This window comes from Chiroxiphia lanceolata, chromosome 2, assembly GCF_009829145.1.
Source record: "Chiroxiphia lanceolata isolate bChiLan1 chromosome 2, bChiLan1.pri, whole genome shotgun sequence".
Lineage (NCBI taxonomy): Eukaryota > Metazoa > Chordata > Aves > Passeriformes > Pipridae > Chiroxiphia > Chiroxiphia lanceolata.
Genome location: NC_045638.1, coordinates 56,629,039 through 56,647,931, shown reverse-complemented (window position 1 = coordinate 56,647,931; position 18,893 = coordinate 56,629,039). Strand labels below are relative to the sequence as shown.

The 18,893-nt window shown below is 38.0% G+C and overlaps 1 protein-coding gene across 5 annotated transcripts in view; it reads left to right on the top strand.

The window, feature by feature from the left end:
* RNASEH2B (ribonuclease H2 subunit B) overlaps positions 1–18,893 on the top strand; it is a 43,672-nt gene that overhangs the window by 14,367 nt on the left and 10,412 nt on the right. For 4 of the 5 annotated variants that reach the window (XM_032680447.1, XM_032680442.1, XM_032680444.1 and 1 more), the window contains 7 exons: positions 1,003–1,110; positions 3,140–3,216; positions 4,932–5,052; positions 11,470–11,534; positions 12,749–12,854; positions 15,910–15,988; positions 16,778–16,820. In XM_032680447.1, coding sequence (XP_032536338.1) covers positions 1,003–1,110; positions 3,140–3,216; positions 4,932–5,052; positions 11,470–11,534; positions 12,749–12,854; positions 15,910–15,988; positions 16,778–16,820 — 599 coding nt within the window. The remainder of the gene's footprint in view (positions 1–1,002; positions 1,111–3,139; positions 3,217–4,931; positions 5,053–11,469; positions 11,535–12,748; positions 12,855–15,909; positions 15,989–16,777; positions 16,821–18,893) is intronic. The other variant, XM_032680443.1, reaches the window with a different exon arrangement.

Below are 18,893 nucleotides of genomic sequence, written 5' to 3'. Positions count from 1 at the left end.
AACTGAAATTATATCCTTAAGTGAGGTTAAACATTTGGTCAGCCTTTTGGATAAAGGGTGGAAAAATGCATTATCAGTAATTTTTGGGAAGTGATGTGTCTGCCCATTTTAGCTGACCTCCCTGCACACCTGGGGATGTCTGCAGACTGAGAAGAGCAGTGCTGATGTCAGCTTAGAGGGCTTACACTGAGACTTTTCTGAGCCAGCCCATAATCTGCAAGTCAGTGCAGCTTTGCAGTTTATGTGTTTTGGGCAGAACAGCCATGTTGCAGTTGCTCTTGTTTCCTGAAGATGGATTGATAAACAGGACAGGACCAGTACGGCCAATGGACTCACTGACCACATTTCAGTGGCCCACATTTCAGTTCTGGCATTTTCCCATTTTAGATAAGGTAAATGCCAATCCTTTTTGCTGCGTATAGTAACCCAAAACTAATGTGAAACGGCAGATCTGCCCTATGGGATGACTTAAAGCTTACCTTTTCCTTTCCAAGCTCTCAAGATTCTGATGAGCCCTTCAAAGCAACTTCTTCTAGCTTCCTTATTCACTTGATATGTCTCCCCATACTGAGTCATCACAATTCATTTTGATGCACAAAAACTCCCACTTTTGTTCCCCTAACCCAGAGTCTGATATCTTGAAGACAGACATAATGGAAGGAGAGGGAATTTTCTTGTTTTCCACCTTCCCCCTTCAATACAGAAAAAAGCTGATTTCTTGAGTGATTTTGATTTGGGTTTGGATCAAAGGCTTTGTGTTGTAAGATGAACTATTCACACATCTTATTTATTGATTCAAATTCAATTTCGTTTATAGAGCTGGTAAATGAACATCTGTATATAATAGTGTTTTTTGTCTGAGCTTTCTTTGTAGAGAATTTATGTAGAATGTGTGTATGTTTGTGTGTCTCTATGTATATAAGGCACATTCTTCAGACATATTGGGTATTCTTTTGATTTTTATGAAAGCTTACAAACACAAACCAGATTTCTTTTCAACAGGGGAAGCAACCCTTTACTTATTCAATAGTGGTGCTCAGCAGCTGTTTGAAGTAAAAGCTTTTCAAGAGGAACATCGTTCTTGGTTTATAGGTCAGACTGTTCAACAAGGTGAGTTGCATAATGTATCCTTCCCCCAACTTTAACTAGTGTTTGTACATAGACCTTCCCTCTCTCTTCTAGTAAATTTACAGGTGTTTTTCCAAGTTGTTTGAGGCATACTACATCATATCCCCACCCTCTGATAGACTCATTTGCCATATGGATTTAACCGGGTCTGGGGGCTTTGTCCAAGCATTGGAATGTATGGTCTTGCTTTCTTTTAATTACCTCTGTAGTACCCTGTGTGGGTGCTGGGATCTCAGGATAGGCCTGCTGTCTGAAATTGCTGTTTCAGTGTTTTATCTGAAGTGAGCTTTTCTTTACCATCCTGAACATTCTCTGATCCTACACACCTTTCTGAAAAAGAGAAGGAAACTTACCTAATGACTTTTGACAACTTTCACAACCATTTTTCAGTAAGGATGTCATTGTAGTAGTGTTCCTTTTCATTAGAAAAAAGACCATTTATAGTAATAAATAAAAGTAACCACACCAGACATATGCCTTCTTTAATGGTAATATCCCAAAGTGTGTGCTAACTTTTAAACATCCTCTGCAGGCACATAAAGCAATGCAAGTAGTACGTCTGTGAGCTTTTCCTTGCTCCATCTTGGAGGTGAGCCAGCAGACCAGGTCTGCTCCCTGCTCCCAATTATGTCCACATTGTTTTCTCCCTCTCCCTTTCTACACTTTATTTTGGCCCTTGGGAAAGAGTTGCTTTAAGGAATCATGGCCTCAGTTTTCTTTAAAAGATAAGAGGGGAAAAATTGTTCCTGAATGTTAGAGCTGCTGCATCTCTGAAACAGTCAGGTCAGGGGATCAGACCCAGCCAACATGGGTTTAGGAGGGGCAGGTCCTGCCTGACCAATCTGAATCTAACATGAAAAAGCTGTGTCTTTGCAGTTAAAGCAAATCATCTTGTTATCTGCAGAGAAGGGTAGAAATCTTTATACATTTCTAGTGAGTTTGAGCATTTTAGAACAAACAAAAATAGCTCTTTCTGGAGGTTCAGTGGAAAACATTTAAATGGAAGCTTTGAGAAAGTGGCTAATGGGTTTTTTTCCCTTCCAGTTTTATTATCAAAGCTTTCATGTTTGTAAATAGTCCTGATGCTTGCTTTGCCTAACGCAGCACATCATGTTAGTAATACAGATGTTGGGTTGGAGATCAGCTTTGTCCAAACCATGTTCTTCCCACATGATCTTTCATTATTTTTAGGGCCATCATAGTAGGATTTCCTTTTCTTTAATTATCTTAATCATGTGATTTAAAACAAAAAGATTACATTTATTTACTTTTGGTTCGTTAATTAATGTCAAATTGTCATCAATTATTGAGTCTCATTAGTGAATTTCCTTGATGTTCCATTGTTTCCAATGATCTGCAATTACACAAAAAGCCTGACTAAGCCATTGTCCTGCAATGAACTCCAGATGGGCAGAGGTGTCTGCTTCAGTGGGAGACCAAGTTCTTCCTTTGTGTGTAACTTTGAATGCAACATACTGAGCCATATTTTCTGATCTCTTTAAGTTTATTTTGTTCTATTAGGAGACTGCACGCAGATTCTTCCCTTACAGATAAGAGACAGCTCTAGCTTAACTAGCTCTTGAAATTCTTTATTGTCCTGTGTATCTCTTCTGCCAGCACAGCGGTGTCTTGCCCAGTGTTTGAGGTGGAGTATGTTGAATTGTCTGGTATCCCAAAACAGGTTTGTTATACCCCCAAATCTGCCGATAGAGGGCAGTTTCAATTTTGCTGTTTTTAATATAGTTCAGAAGGCGGCCAAACTCAGAGTATATGAAACCAGAAGACCTGAAGTGGAGCTTGCGCTTTGGTTTGTCAGGGTTGTGAATTGAGCTGTCTCTCTGTTTTTAATATAAAATTGCAAATAGAATTTTCCTGTCCATTTAATTGAAATATTGAGATACTTACTGAAAAAAAATTCTCTTAACGCTCATAAAAAACATCCTAAAACCTGAAAAGGTCAATATATTGTGCCCCTTGGTACTAAGCTTACTTTTACATGTCTGTCACCTAGATGGGCGCTTGCTGTTTGTTACACCAATGGACCCCTTATTTCTGATACTTTACTACCTCATAAAGGCAGACAAGGAGGTAAGCCTGCTTTAGTTTTTTGACTGGAATTCTCAAGAGAAAACATCATTTCTGACTTCATTTCTGCGGAAGTTATGTTAATTTTACAAAGAGTGGCTTCCATAATAATGGAAATTTAATTTGCATTTAAAGCAGAGTTATCTTAATAACTGGAAGTATTTTTGTTTGCATCAAGTTTTTTGGTCGCTAAATTATGTTCCAAGAGTCAGCTTGCAATCTCAACAAGCTCTAATCACCTCCTTTTTTAAGGGAAGCAGAGACTCTCTATTGTCCTTTTGTGAGAGCCTGTCCCAGCACTATTGAATTTAAAATGATGAGATGTCATCAGAGTAAAACAAACTAGTGCCCCTTCTGAGGCATCAGTAGATTGGTCATTCTGGGAAAGAAGGTAAAATGAAAGAAAAATTTAGATGCTATGGAGGAGGAAGGAAGACTGTTTCTCTTTGAAGTTTGAACTTGAAAAGAAACATTGCCTTTTTAGAAGCAATATTTGTAGAGATGCTGTATCATAGAACAGCAGTGGGATGATCAAGTATCCAAAAGTTGGGCAACTAATAAATGGCTTCATTGGTTTATCATGGGTGTGGCAAAACCTCACTTAAGTTTCTAAATATATCAAAAGGCATAGGCGAACTTACTGATTTATTTCTTCTAAACTGCCTGTGGAAAAAGGGCACAAAATAAAATAGAAATGTTGATCCTTCTTTGTTTGTTATCTATAGGAAAGAGTTTATTTCAGCTTTATTCTTGTGTCTCATAACCTTCTTTTTGCCACTGTTATTTCACCTTTTCCTTTTTAAGGAGAAAAAAACCTCTTAAATACTTTCTGGGTTTGCTTTTTTTGTGTTTGTTTGGGATTTTTTACTTGGTTTTATTGTGATTTGACAATAGTTGGTTACTTTTCTTAAGCCTCTGACCGTCTAGCAAGAGAATTAATTAATAATGAAAGCAATATACCCAAGTGGGTTTTTTTCATGCTGAGCAGTATAATGACTTCAGCCTTGGCTCCTGAGACCATGCACTCTCTAAGGATGAGATGCTCACAGAGTCTTTGTACTGATGCGCTAAAGGATCTTTCCAAAGGGGAGGCTGCCAGTTGTGCCAAACCATGCTGAATGATTATACATTGTTTGGCAATGGCAAAATTTGTTTGATGGTTCTGTCATGTGTGGGGCTATTTAAGTTGTGCCAAAATCACTTTATATCCCTACTCTGGCCAAACTGGAATTGACTTTGCAGAGGTGAAAGGTTAATACTGTGTTCCAGAAGCTGCCCTGCTCCTTTGAGATTTATCTTTATGGAAGGAAAAGCAAAATTTCAATGGAAGTTATGACACTGGGTTTAATCCAACAGGTTTTGGTCTAAAACACTATTGGCACACACTGACTACTGTGTCTTATGTCATCTTCCAAAAAATCCCACTGTACTTCACATTAGTTTCTCCCTATGTTGTTTTAAATTTGGTCTTTTAAATCCAGTATTTGAAGAGTTCAGCATTTTGCAGGTATTTACTGGTTTAAACTAAATATTTATAGCTCTCTTTGTAATCAGTTTCTGAATGTGTCATGTGTTACCATTCAAAATACGATCTTCTTTAAATCCTTTATTTTAAAACTGTGGCCATTGCATGCATATGTATTTCTATATATGTGTAGCTTGTATATATGTCTTAACATTATAATAATGCTTTTGTAATCCCTTTGATTTGTTTTCAGCAGCAAGGAAAGTTCCAGCCACTTGATCAAGTTGTGCTAGACCCAGAATACCCTAGCTGCCCATTACTGCTGAAGTGTGCGAATGTTAAACAGTACATACAGCATATAACAGAAGAAAAAGGTGAAAAAAGGGGGGGGGGGGCGGCAAAAAAAAGACTGGTTTTGTTAGAGTTATTTAATTACAAGATAGATTTAAAAACTGGTTTTTGCTTTACCAAACAACCAATGTGCTGGATGAAGCTGTACTTTAAAAACAGAAGCCAAGACTTAGAAGTTGTCATTGCAGTATTGTGAATAGTAATGTGTGGATCTCAGATTATCTGCTGTAACTGGAAAATACTTTTGCAGTCTTGTTGCTAGGTGTCATAAAAATGATAAACTGATCAGACATTATTGTATATGTTGTGAACTTTCTTTGACTTTGGATAAGAACTTTGCATCTCTCTAAATTCTTTATTTAGTGTAGGATGGTCCAGCATAGGAGAAGTTATCCGTTGTCCATTTAACTTTTTTTTACCCTTTCTTGCAAAGGATTGAAACAAGAAGTAGGAAAAAGATGGAGAAGAGTGAATATGCTGTGGAGAAAGGAAAGCACAGCTTTTCTAGCTTTGCATAATTTTGTGTTGTAGGTTTGAGCTCAAAGACTTAATTGTTTTAAAATAGAAAAGTTGATTGGGATGAATGAGTGTATGAGAGAGAAAACCTAAAGGGAAAAAGTTAACGAAGTATCGATTCTGTGTGTAGTTTCCTCAGCATATGCTCAGAATTCCCTTTGGCATGGGGGCTTTTATTTTATTTGAGGACAATCTATGCTTTCTAGGGAAGGGGAAGGAGCATTACATAATTTTTGCAGGTTTGCAGACCTGCAAAAGATGCAAGACTTCAGGTTTTTATATTTAGTCCTTTAAAGAGCGCTTTCCTTATGCTTGCGAACTTCCTGATAGGGAATGGAGATATACCTACATGCAGATGGATACCTACAGGAGAAGGTATGGGAATCTGCCACCAAGTGCTAAGCTGTCTGACCCTTCTGCGTGTAGAGCTCCTCTAAGGAGTTAAGATGCACAGATTAAAAGCTAGAAACATTAGAAATTTGCCTTCATGAAGCAAACCAACCATTGTTATTGATAATATATAGGAAGAAGTATTCAGGTAGTAGGGTAGTGGCTATGGAAAGGTGACGAGAGAATAAAAAGCCTCCTAAGTAAAAAACCAAACCTCTTCCTACCTGTCTAGAACATTAAAGTGTGAGGGGGGTGGGGAGACTGTGAGTTTTCCTGAAAAATTTGGATGCACAAGTTTAAGTATTTCCAGTATGATATGGTGCCTGTGCAGCAATGTAGGACAGTTGCATTTGAACTTTAGGGCAGAATATGTTTCCATTGAAAATGGTCACTGTAACAACAGAGCAGAAAATCTGGGCAGCAAGGCTGTTGTTACTTGTTGTTACTACTTGCTGGGACTGGGTTAGTTGGAATTATGTGCTTCTATAAGTAAGTAATTATGGAATAATATTAGATTTCTGAAAGAACCTTCAGAAGACTTTTAGTTACATCTGGTATCATTGAGACCAAAGAATCTTTTTCTTTGTGATTTCTGACTTAATGAGAAAGCGTCTTGAAGACAGGTGGATCTGAACTGCAAAACCCCTTTCACGTTCCCATGAAGTGAGAAATACTTGTAGTAAAAAGTATTTTTAATCTTTTAAGCAGTTGCTGTGCCCTACAACTTGTCTAACACTGCTAAATAGCTAGGGGTGAGAGAAGAACTATTAAACTTCTGTGCACAGAATCACAGAATCATCAAGGTTGGAAGAGACCTTCAAAATCATCAAGTCCAAACGCCAACCCAACCATTCTCCCTATAACCCCTAAACTGTATCCCCAAGTGCCACATCCAGACACCTCTTGAACATTTTCAGAGATGGTGACTCCACTGCTGCCCTGGGCAACTTCTTCCAATGCCTAACCACTCTTTCGGTGAAAAAATTTTTTGTAATACCTAATCTGAAACTCACTTGGCGCAACTAAAGGCCATTTCCTCTTGTCTTTCACTTGAGACATGGCAGAAGAGACCAACCCCCACCCCAGTACAAACTCCTCTCAGGTAGTTGTAGAGGTCCCCACTGAGCCTCCTTTTCTCCAGACTAAACAACCCCAGTTCCCTCAGCTGCTTCTCATAAGACTTGTGCTCCAGACCCTTCACCAGCTCCATTACCCTTCTCTGGACTCGCTCCAGCACCTCAGTGTCCTTTTTGAAGTGAAGGGCCCAAAACTGAGCACAGGATTGAAGGTGTGGCCTCACCAGTGCCAAGTACAGAGACACAATCGCTGCCCTGGTCCTACTGGCCACACAATTTCTGATACAGACTACGATTGCATTGGCCTTCTTGGCCACCTGGGCACACTGCTGATTCATATCCAGCCGGCTGTCAGCCAGCACCCCCAATGCCTTTCTGCTGAGCAGATCTCAAGTCACTCTTCCCCCAGCCTGTAGCGCTGCATGGGGTTGTTGTGACCCAAGTGCAGGACATGGCACTTTATCTTATTGAAACTCATGGAGTTGCCCTCAGCCCATCCATCAATCTGTCCTGTCCAGATCCCACTGCAGAGGTTTCCTACCCTCAAGCAGATCAACATTCTTGCCCAATTTGGTGTCTTCTGTGAACTGACTGAAAGTGCACTCGATCCCCTCATCCAGGTCATTAGTAAAGATATTAAACAGAACTGGCCCCCATTCAGAGCCCCAGGGAATCCCGCTAGTGACTGGCCGCCAGCTGGATGTGGCACCATTCTCTTTACCACTCTCTGGGCCTGACCATCCAGACAGGTTTTTATCCAGCAAAGAATACACCTGTCCAAGCTAGGGGCTGCCAGCTACTTCAGGATAATGCTGTGGGAGACAGTGTCAAATGCTTTACTAAAGTCCAAGTAGACAACATCCACAGACTTTTTCTCATCCACTAAGTGGGTCACTTTGTCATAGAAGGAGATCAGATTGGTCACTCATCTGAGAAGGTGAAAAATGGTGCTAGATCTTCTTGGTTGTCAAACCTAAGCCTGCATAGGAATGTAGGACAAGGTCTGGATTATTTTTCTGAAGGGGCACTTACTCCAAACAACAGCACAGCCTTTGGGCAGTATTTATGTTCCCTTCTTGAAGGCAAAATAAAAATGAAACAAAACAGGTATTTATTTGCTATAAACAAGATCTTATAACTTATCAAACTTTTGTATCTATTCTGATACTGTATTTGCAGCTGTTATCCATCAGAGCATTCTCTGATAAACTGTATTTTGTTAGACAGTAGTGGAGATGCTTTACTGCTTGGGTTTTTTCATTTTCAGTAATGTATTCTGTACACTTATGCATTTGTGTTGTTTTGCAAGCAAATGATATTAGCTGTTAAAGAAGTCATGTTCACTTCTTGGGCTTTGTTTTGAAATGTAAGGTAAAAATTGTTTTTGTCATAAAAACATGCACACATCAGCTTTATGTGATGGTTTGGGATGTTCCTTTGCATGTACCTGCCTGTCCATGCTTTTTTATTTGTTCAGGTTTGCATTGGGTTCAAAGTAACAGTGAGGTTTGTTCTTAGGCCTTTTCTTTTTTAGAACACCAGGAGTACTGTTAGGCAACAAACCCATTGGCACTCACTTACCTGTCATGCACAGATCACCCTTCTGTTTAATCCACTTCTATGTGTTTCATATTCTCATGTCTTTTATTGCCTGTAAAAAATACCAATATTATGGCTTAAGGTACTCTTTTCTAGCTCTTAAGACTTGTCCACTTTGTAGCCTTTCTTGTTTAAGGAGTTAGGGCAAGATGTATTTGTTGTGTTGAGGCTTCTGCAGCTTGACAGAACCTAACAACATAATTATTTCACTCCTAATTTAATCATAAGACATTTAACATCTGTCTAACAAATTCTTATCCCAGAGCGTCACAGTTTACACTTACTGAATTAGCAGAAAATCCACCTTCCCTGGCCTTGGTGTTGAAGGGCACTGAAAATTCATTTAGCTGAATTAAATTCTGGGTTACCTGCTTTGGTAGTTGGGGAAAAGGTGTTTTGCAGCTCACTAAATCTAGGTGAGGCAGGTTGTTTGCATTGGTTAGGAAGTACAATAGAGGTTTAAGAAAGGGTTATGAATTCCAGTTCTTGAGTGTTACTCTTTGTTTCATTTTACAAGGCAAAAGCTGCACTGTAATCTTGTCTGATGTGATTAACATGAAGAGCCAAGAAAACTCACCTGATTAGAATAACTAAATGATATTGCCAAGCTTGTATTCCCAGAAGGTAGGAAAAAAGGGGCCATATGAGTTTCAGAGTTATGGAAAACACTGAGAAAATGGATGTTAAAATGTGCTTTAGGCAGTTTGCTCAACAATACATCAGGGAAACTTCCAAGTCTACATAGTGATTACCCGATCGCTGAACATATTATTTAATTGTAGAACCGCTTATATTCCATCTGTATTTCTCAGACCCAATCTTTCCAGATGTCTCAGACCAGTTTTATAGGCACCAGACACATTAGGGAACAAAAGGCTTTCCAATATATACTCATATTATCAACAGAGTCGCTAACTCTCACCAATATCAAATGTGCATCACATGTTAAATCCACGTTCCAATATCGAATCCTTTTGTCAACAGTTTGTGACTTTCATAACTCACTTTAATTCTTCAGAGGTCTCAAATATTGTCAGTTTCTAGAGTTTAATAGTCAAAACTGTCAGGCACACAAAATATTTTCAAACAAAGTGATCTCTAAAGGGTTCAGTGTAATTATTTTTCACATGTTTTAATGAAAATGGCTTCACAGTTCTGCATTTCCTTTCCCTAACTGAGTCACTCTGAATCATGCTGTTGTGGGGGAGTTTGCCAGGGAATCCAGACTAGAATTACTTTTCAGCATGTGTTGGGGGATGGTGCCCAGAGGATGTCCCTTCCTCAAACTTTGATATGAGAGGAATCCGCGAATCACAGTCACTGTACTTTAACCCAAACCATGTTAGCCCTTTGAGAAGCAAAGGCTGGATACTTGGTTCAAGTATCCAGAGTGTTTCTCCATTTTCTGCTTCTTGTCTTTCAGAGCCATTTAAAAGCTTCTAAGTCCTAAAGGCTGCGGTCAGCAATGTCACAGCTAATTACTTTACCTGCAACTTATGATTAAGCACAGCGTATATTACTGGTTTTTTCATTTTTGCTGTGAAGAGTTTTTGCATTTTACTATTCTGCGATTGTTGAGACAGATTTAAACTTTATCTTGTAAACAGCTTTCCTCAACCTCTCCATACCCCCTACCATGCATACAGAAAGAGCACACAATAGTTCACTACTTGTATGCAATTTGAAAGAGCCAAGATAAACCTCGAAGAAGGAAATGCTGAAGAAGTCATAAATAATATGTTGTTGTTTGCAAGGGGAGAATGAAATTCATGAACTCAGTGTTGGAATATGACACTGTATCAGTAAATGGCATGAAACAGGTGTAGGTATTTATGGGAGTGGTATACAGTAGATCAAAACTTACTGAAATACCTGTTAAGAAAAAAGACTGAAACACAGTGGGCTCCGCAATCTCCTTTGAAAGCTTATTAGTCATCTCATTCCATTTCCCAAATGTAGTTTTCTGTTAATTAATACTGATTTTTTATGCTGAAATTTTCATGAGCTTTTGTAATTTTCTCTCTATTTTGCCTCAGCATTGTGAACTCACATATCTCCAGATAACTAATCACATATGAATAGCAAGTGTTCATTATACCCTAGTTATCACAGGGGAAGCACTTTATGAAATTCTTATATCACTGAGTTAATTTGTGTTGCTCCATAAATCATGAGTGAATCATGTACTTTCTCCCACAAGGAGTGTGTTTCACTATTTTGAATTCTGTGTTTTCTTTTGACATTATATTGAATTATGTAAAAGGAGGGATAGAAGTAAAACTTCCGTTTTAGGAACTCTGTGACATGAGAGGAGAGAACTGATAGAAAAGTGTTTATTGAAAGGGTGAATGGTTTGTCTTCAGTAATAAACTCACTGTCCCAGCCTCTTACTGGGTGCTGGAATTCAATAGCTAAAGCTTTAAGATAATATGTTTTGGTTTGGTTTATGTTTTGGTTTTTTTAATAAAAGGCAGTCGTGGAACAAAAATTTTGTGTTGTGAACTATGTAGTTAAAATGACTGACCTGGTGACATAGGGCAGTAAAGGTTTGGCAAACTACAAGGGCTTGAGAAGAGTCTCAGTGAATTCAGGCAGCCCAAGATTATACATAAATAAATAAAATATGTGCTTTGCTGGATTAGGTCCTAATTAAAGAATTTTCAAATTGTTCAGACTGATACAAATCAGCTTATTCTGTTTATTTTTCTATGTTTCCAATATTTTTGAAACTTATTACCCTGATACCAAACATGTCCAAGATGCAAATTAACTTTCATGCTGTATCTACGAGATTTTAAATGCATTGGAAATGCAATCCAAACCAGACATGACTTCTTCCCCTTACTTGTTTTTTCTCAGAGATTGGCAGTCAGAAATTCCATAAATACAGCCAAGAGAAGACACTGAAGTGGTTAAAGAAAAAGGTATTGGGTTTCTCTTTTGCTTTATGTTTAAAATGCATGTGCTTATTTATTAGCTTGTCCATTTCTGCATTTGAGCTATGTGGTGTGCCTCAGTTCAAGGTACATGTCCTGTCCAAGATGGACAGACATCGCAGTAAAGTTGTCACACTTGGGAATGTGATCATGTGTTAGAGATATTACAAGCTTGTTACATTTCTGTTTTTGACGAGGCTGGCCATGAAAGGGATTCATGGAGTGTGGGGAGACAGAAGAAGCTGTCAACTGTTGCTGTAGGCTTTGCATAAAGTTAGGGACTTGCCCTTTGCTTCGTCCCCTACATAGATGGGCTGGAGGAGAGCTTTGAATGTTACAGCTTTTAAATTCTGCCATGCTTTGCAGCTGGACAGAAATGCCTTGTTTTTGTGCTACAAATGTGTTTCCCAAAGTTTTGGCAGAGTTGTTTAGAATGGTCCTTGTTTGGTTGCTGTTATCCTGATCCAGTCATGCTGTTCGAGAGATCTGTACAGAATGCCAAAAATAAAATAGTGTTAAAACTAAGCTTTATGGGGTCTGTGTTTTGGTATAAAGGTGAATTTCATTTTATTCACACAAACGTGCCTCTAATATGATGTCACTTTGTAGAAAAGGATGGTATGCATCACGTGATATAGGAAAACCTTGTCATTTAAATTAGTCAATACAAGCACAAAATCTGGTCTACTTTCTGCAGTGATGAGGCATCAGGATACCTATTTTGCAATGATTGCCTGCATATTTACATTTCAACAGGTACCCGTTTTTGTTGTTAAAAATACCTTCTTCTGACAGTTATCTCTCTGTTGCATCCAATATAGCAGTGCCCTGTAAAGTCCTTAATCTTTGATTTCCACCAGGACTGCCTCTACAATCCAGCTGAGCTCAGGCATTTTCTGATTTCTGAGCAGGTGTATTTCTCACCTGTATAATCATGGCTATTACGTCTGAGTAGCTTGGTTCATCTTAGGGTGCTACAAAACTGGTGCTGTGTTGCCAAGGCAACATGTTCAAAGACATGCTATTTTCTTTGCGTTTTTTTGAACTCATATGCTAGTCATTACAAATGTATATTAAATTTCACCACAGTCCATAACTTGAGTGTTTTATATGCTTGAAACAAAATTACAAGAGCTTTGTCACTGCGTTAACATGTGCATAACAATACTGATACAGACATTTCATTCTTTGGTTTTCTATAGGTTAATCAAACAGTGAAAGCACTTAAAAGCAACAATATATCAGTAGGTGAAAGGGTACTTGCAAGTACATTTGTCAGCACTAAACAGATCACAGATACTAAAGAAGGTAAGAAAACTAAACCTAAAACTAAATTGTAATGAATTCCGTTTTTGTGATAAATGGAAATGTTGGATAAATGGATATAAAAAACATGATTAGAAACTAAAATGTATTGAAATTGGCCTTTGCAGTACATTTATTCCTTGTACAGAAAATTCCATATATGTTGCAACTGTCTGCCTTGGCTTTTCCAGGTTCTTTGGTATCTTCATCAGATGACATTGTAATTAACAGTAGGTCTCAGCTGAGATTCTCTTAATTTCTCCAGAGGTCAAAAAGAAAACATTTTTCTCGGTGGAATATATACTGAAGTGCTTTGCTGAACTGAGGCTGTCTTAGACAATAGGATCCATATTTATAATATGTATGAGTATCCACCCAGTAAGTGTCTCTGTATTAAAACATGCTTCTTTTTAATATTATTTTTATTAGGATGCATAGAATATTAACATATGAGCATTCACAGAATTCTTCAAAAAGGTGAAGGGATCTTAGAAGGTCATAGTCACAGAGAAAAAGCTCCTGGTCCAAACATTACTTTTTGTGACAAATATATAGAATGCACAAATGTGTAATTATTAAGGGCATAACTTTAATAATATGTGTATTAAATTGCCCTGAAATTGACAGTCCTGTTACCAAAAAGTCTGGTTTGATCCTGTTTGCTTCTAGTCACCTTTTTTCTGGGGAGGGCAATGTCCTGAATATTACTGGGATGTGAAGTTCTGTAGAGAAACCTGAAAATGGACTCAAAATAAATTCTTTGAATGTTAATGAAAGTTTCTAAGAAAAGTTTAGAGCAAGATGAACAAAAGCAAATTATTTCTTATTACAAAGACATTCAGAAGTCTTCATGCTGTTGAAAATTAAGGAGAAACAAAGCAACTTGCTGACAAAGTGGAAAATGAACTACCAACTAATGATATCAAAGGAAACAACATAAATGAGATTTAAGAGGCAACTGGACAGTTTTATAGAACAGATTGTAATATATGATTTTCAAAAAGAGGCGAAGCTGCAAAACTTGTGACTTGAACTTTACAGTAACTTTTCATCCTTTTCCCCACCCCTATTTTTTTAAAGACAGAGAAAAGTGTCCTGGCAGCAACCATCTTGACTATGCTTAAATACTTTTTCTCTGAAATTTGTAATTAAATAGTTCATCTGCAGTGGTTTTTACACCTTGCTCCTTACTTACAGTGACATGGATATAATAGTCTTTTTAAAAACCTTGTTGTTTGATATTTAAGAGAGCAACATTGAAATAAGGAGAGCTGGGGTTTAAAGTAGGTGAGTTTTGGAGGTGGTACCACTCTATGTGGCAAGTTGAATGACAGGAAGTCAAATGGACATTACTCAACACTTATTTGTATCTAATAAGACTAATTTCCTTGTCCAATCCTTTCACTGCTGTGACAGTGCAATTTATTTCTGAAAGGAATTGCTTTCATAGGGGTATTATGAAATTTCAGTACCTTATAAATAGATGGGTATATGTAGTTAGCATCTACAGATGTTGCAGGGCAAAAGTATGGGAGGATATAATGAGTGCAAATAGGAAAATAGGGGAGGTTTAACATATGAGACCTGAATATTTCATTTAGAAGACAAGAAGGGAGGTGTGCAAGTATTCTGATATTTGACAGAAGGTTAATAACAAAGCTAGACTAGAGTGAGAACGCAGACTCCCTAGAAGGCAAACAGTGGTATTTTTGAATTGGTAAAGGAAGTCAGTGAAGATTACTTCAAAGCAGAAATGCAGAGAGAATGGATTTTATATTTAGTACAAAATAGTGGCAGTTGACTTGGGCTCAACATTCAGTGTCATAATGCAAAGAGTGAAATTATAAGAATAGTTTTAAGTAGCAAGTTGGACATATTAAGTGCTGAGGTGAAATTATCTTGGGTTGGAATTATTTCTTGTTCTCTCCTGACCCTAAAGTGGGCTTAGAAAGTGACAAATCCTTGATGAATCTAGACAGTGAAGGAAGGAGAAGTGCAGATAGGCAATAATAGAAATTTATTGTCAGTGTGGTTGAAATGTGTATGCTGGTGTCAGTTTGTTAATGCTTTCTGTTTCAATGCCAGTTTCCATTGGGCTTTTTAGATTAAAAAAAAAAAGAAAGAGAAAAAGGGGGAAACTTATCGCTGGCGCTAAAGAAGTAGTTCTTTGCCACTCTGAGCTCTCCAAGTGTGTAAGCATATGAGCAGATAAAGCTGGCCTGTTTTAGTTGGCATTCAGAGGCGAGATTTTAACTTAGTGTCTGTCTGGCAAATGCTTTCTGTGCATGGGTGCAGTTATTCCCTAGCAGCCTCAATAACAGTAAGTTTAAAAAATCTAGCCCATGATCAGTAAGTGTTTGTCTAGAACGTGACCGGAAAAGATCTGGTTTAGGACTTCATGTTATAAAAGGGTCACTTTTTTTCCCCAATCTCTCAGAAAAACATTTATAGCAGGAGTGTCCTGTACTGAAAACAGCTTCTAGTAGTTCATATTTCCACTGATAATTATCCTGTCTTGCCAGTGATGTTTAGATAGGCCTTGGCATTTTCTATAAAGTACTGAAAATTAAGTACAAGACTTTGAAATAGACTCATTGTCTCATCTAATTGTTTTCAGTTAAAGCCAGAAAATGTTCTTTAGTACTGAAGCCCTTGCCAAATATTTGTAAGATCCAGATGCTTTAAAATTAATGATTGCATGTTCTGTTGAGTCAGCTTTTTACTTTTGCAGGTTTTTAAAATTTATTTTCTTCGAATACAGGCTATATAGTATTCTCAGAAATTGAACAGCTTTTGTAAAGTACATACAGCAGATATTAATAACATGTGCTGACAAAGTGAGTGTAGTAAGTCTTCACTTTTTAAATAAACCTGCAAGTGTCATATAACATAAGCTACTCAACACAGAGAAGCATCACACTGTATCCATTAGAAGTCTCTTACTATTAATTCAACTTTATGCTTTATGGTAGCACATGCAACAAGGCTAAAGCAACCTGACTACATAACATGAATGTTCTTTTTCTTCTCCTTTCTATTCTCTGCCCTATTCCTGAAGACTACGTACGGTATGCCCATGGGTTAATATCAGAATATATTCCTGAAGATCTGAGTAAGGAATTGTTAAAATACTTAGGGTAAGTATTGTTTCAGCTAGCTGAGAGTATTATATGGCATGCATTAATGTCCTTTAGGTGATTTCTGTTGAAACTGAGATTTATTCATCAAGGTTGCAGTGAATGTCACAATGAGATTATATTTGCCACACTTTGAATGTGATTTTTCAAATGTAGATTATGCCTTTCTGTTTCTCCTATGATGTTAAGGACCATGGGCTGGAAGAGAGATGTAATAGTTAAGTTGGATGTGTCTTTTATCATAGCTGCATCATGAAACCCTGAGTAATATATCCTATTTTAAAACAAGCAGGAGGCAAATTGAAAAGAGTTAGAGCAATTTGTCCAGAATGGTCAAGCACGAGCAGCAGAACCAGGAGTAGTGTCCTTTTGTCCAGTCCTCTTTCCTTTTCCCTACTCTCTCAGTGCTGCTGGGGTTTGACTTCACATATCTAACCTGTGTTAGTTTATATTTAAATCTGGAAGGTGAGCCAGCATCCTCATCCTCGTTTTCCCTGACAGAAGGAGCCTTTGCTTGTAGCATCACTGGGACCCTGCACCTACTCCTCAGTTCAGTTCTGTTATGGTGACCCATGGAAAAGTGTGCAATTTGCAGCTTGAAACCCCACAGCTGAACAGTGTTATAAGTCAGAAACACAGAGTCCATGAACTGCTTTTTGGAAGGGCTTGCCACATGTTAGCAGCTGATAGCCAAGGTAGCCTTTGTGAGGAAGGAATTGCAGACTTTAGGTTGTGCAATCCATCTGTCTTAATTTATAAAAAATTAACTTAAAATCTTTTGTTCTGCAGGCTCCCAGAACTCAGAAACCCAGCACCAGAGCCACCATTGAAGGTAGGAGAACATTAGGATGTTGATATATACATTGTGTTGTAAGGTAATTTCTCTGAATTATTGTTAAAACTAGGCCGGGCCAAGCACTGAGAATAAGTTGGCGTTGTGAAAGCCAGTCTAAAACAACACAAAAAATTTACCAGGTAACTCATATTTTTTAATAAGGAATAATTTGCTTGGTTTTCCTGTTTAAAAAAGGGGAGGGAAAGAGAGAGACATATTTTCTGGTTTTGGTCAGCAGTCTTTTCATATGTGTTTTGCTGATTATAGTTTTATTGAGGTTGAAGGGACAATATGACCTCATAGATTTTCTTTCATATATAATTTATGAGGACCCTGAAAGGGACCTCCTGGGTCACGGATTCCCAGACAACCATATTGGATAATCTCTCATACACTGACCATTCTTCACTGTAAGTCTCACTAGGATTTTTTATTTCCATTACTTCTCTTGGAAGACTGTTCCATAACCTCATTCCTCTGATGCTCAGAAACCTTTCTGTAAATTCCACCTTGAATTTATTCATGGCCAATTTATTCCCCTATGCTTTTGTGCTAACTTTATCATTGTTTTTTTTTAAATTGAAATGGCTTTTTTCCCTCCTTAACATTAGTTCTCTCAATGTGTAAAGGGAAAACATATATCCTTTGTGTATCATTTGGTGAAGCCAGCTTGGTTGTGTAAGATGGGTTCTCCATTCCCTCATCATTACAGAAACATTTCTTTACACCTATTCCAAGGTTAATTCAATTGTTTCAAAGCAGGTAACCAGAATAATATATCATAATTTCTGATAAAACCTTTATTCATACAGTATGATGGCATTCTTCCCTTCTTGTCTTAACTAGAAGTACTTTGTCCCATTACAGATTAGAATCCCATTTGCATCTATTGATGTGTTATGTACCAGATAGTTCTCAGTCATGCTGTGAACAGTTAAGACAGTTGGTTTTTTCTCCACTGCAGTTTTTACTTGATCAGCATTCAGATTTACAAGAAATTCATGCAGTTAGCTGCTGTGTACCTGGCATTTTACTTCTTCTGTACTTTTAGTCTGCTTTTAATGTTTCCAGTCTTGAAGATTCCCTGGCTTTTCCATCACAGTGTTAAAAGCTCTTTAGGTACTCATAATGCAACTCAGTGGTGTACATGCAGCAAATGTTAGCATTCTGTTATCTTTAATTACCAATTAATGAACATTTTGAATAGATACTGTTCATGGCAGTCCACTAGTAATCTCCATCTGATCCAGTGACGTCCCCTTCTGCATTATTTGCCTTTATTTCCCTTTTACCCGCTTTCTTACCTACCTTAAAATTCTTGTGCAGTATTTATTTTCTATAATTTCAGTTGCTTAAGTGGCATCATGTCAAGTCCTCTTGTCACCAGAAAATGTGTTATATTTGAGAAAATAAAGATAAGTCAGTAGGCATTACCTGTGTTTAGTTTTCAGGCTAAGACAGGCTGAGAGAGCTGCGGTTGTTCAACCTGGAGAAGAGAAGGATCCAGGGAGGCCTTATAGCACCTTCCAGTACCTAAAGATGGCTACAAGAGAACTGGAGAGGAATTTTTCACAAGACCATGTAATAATAGCACAGGGAGGAATGGCCTCAAGCTGAAAGAGGGTAGATTTAAATTAGATATTAGGAAGAAATTCTTTGCTGTGAGGGTGGTGAGGCATTGGAGCAGGTTGCCCAGAGGGATTGTGAACTCCCCGTCCCTGGCAGGGTTCAAGGCCAGGCTGGATGGGGCTCTGAGTAACCTCGTCTAGTCAAAAGTGTCCCTGCCCACGGCAGGGGAGGTTGGAACTAGATGATCTTTAAGGTCCCTTCCAATTCAAACCATTCTATGGTTCTATGGTTCATTTACTTTCTATCTTTAGTTATTTTTCCTTCTTACATGTAGATGGGTCTTTGGCTATTCTGCAGCAGTATGGTCTCTACCTGATAGAACATTTGCCAGGTTTTGCCTCTGGTCTTGTGATTTCTAAGGTAGTCTCCCAACAGGGTCAGCATATTTAGTTTTACTTCTATCTTGAATAGAGTGATTTCTATTCTCTTTTCTACCCCTGT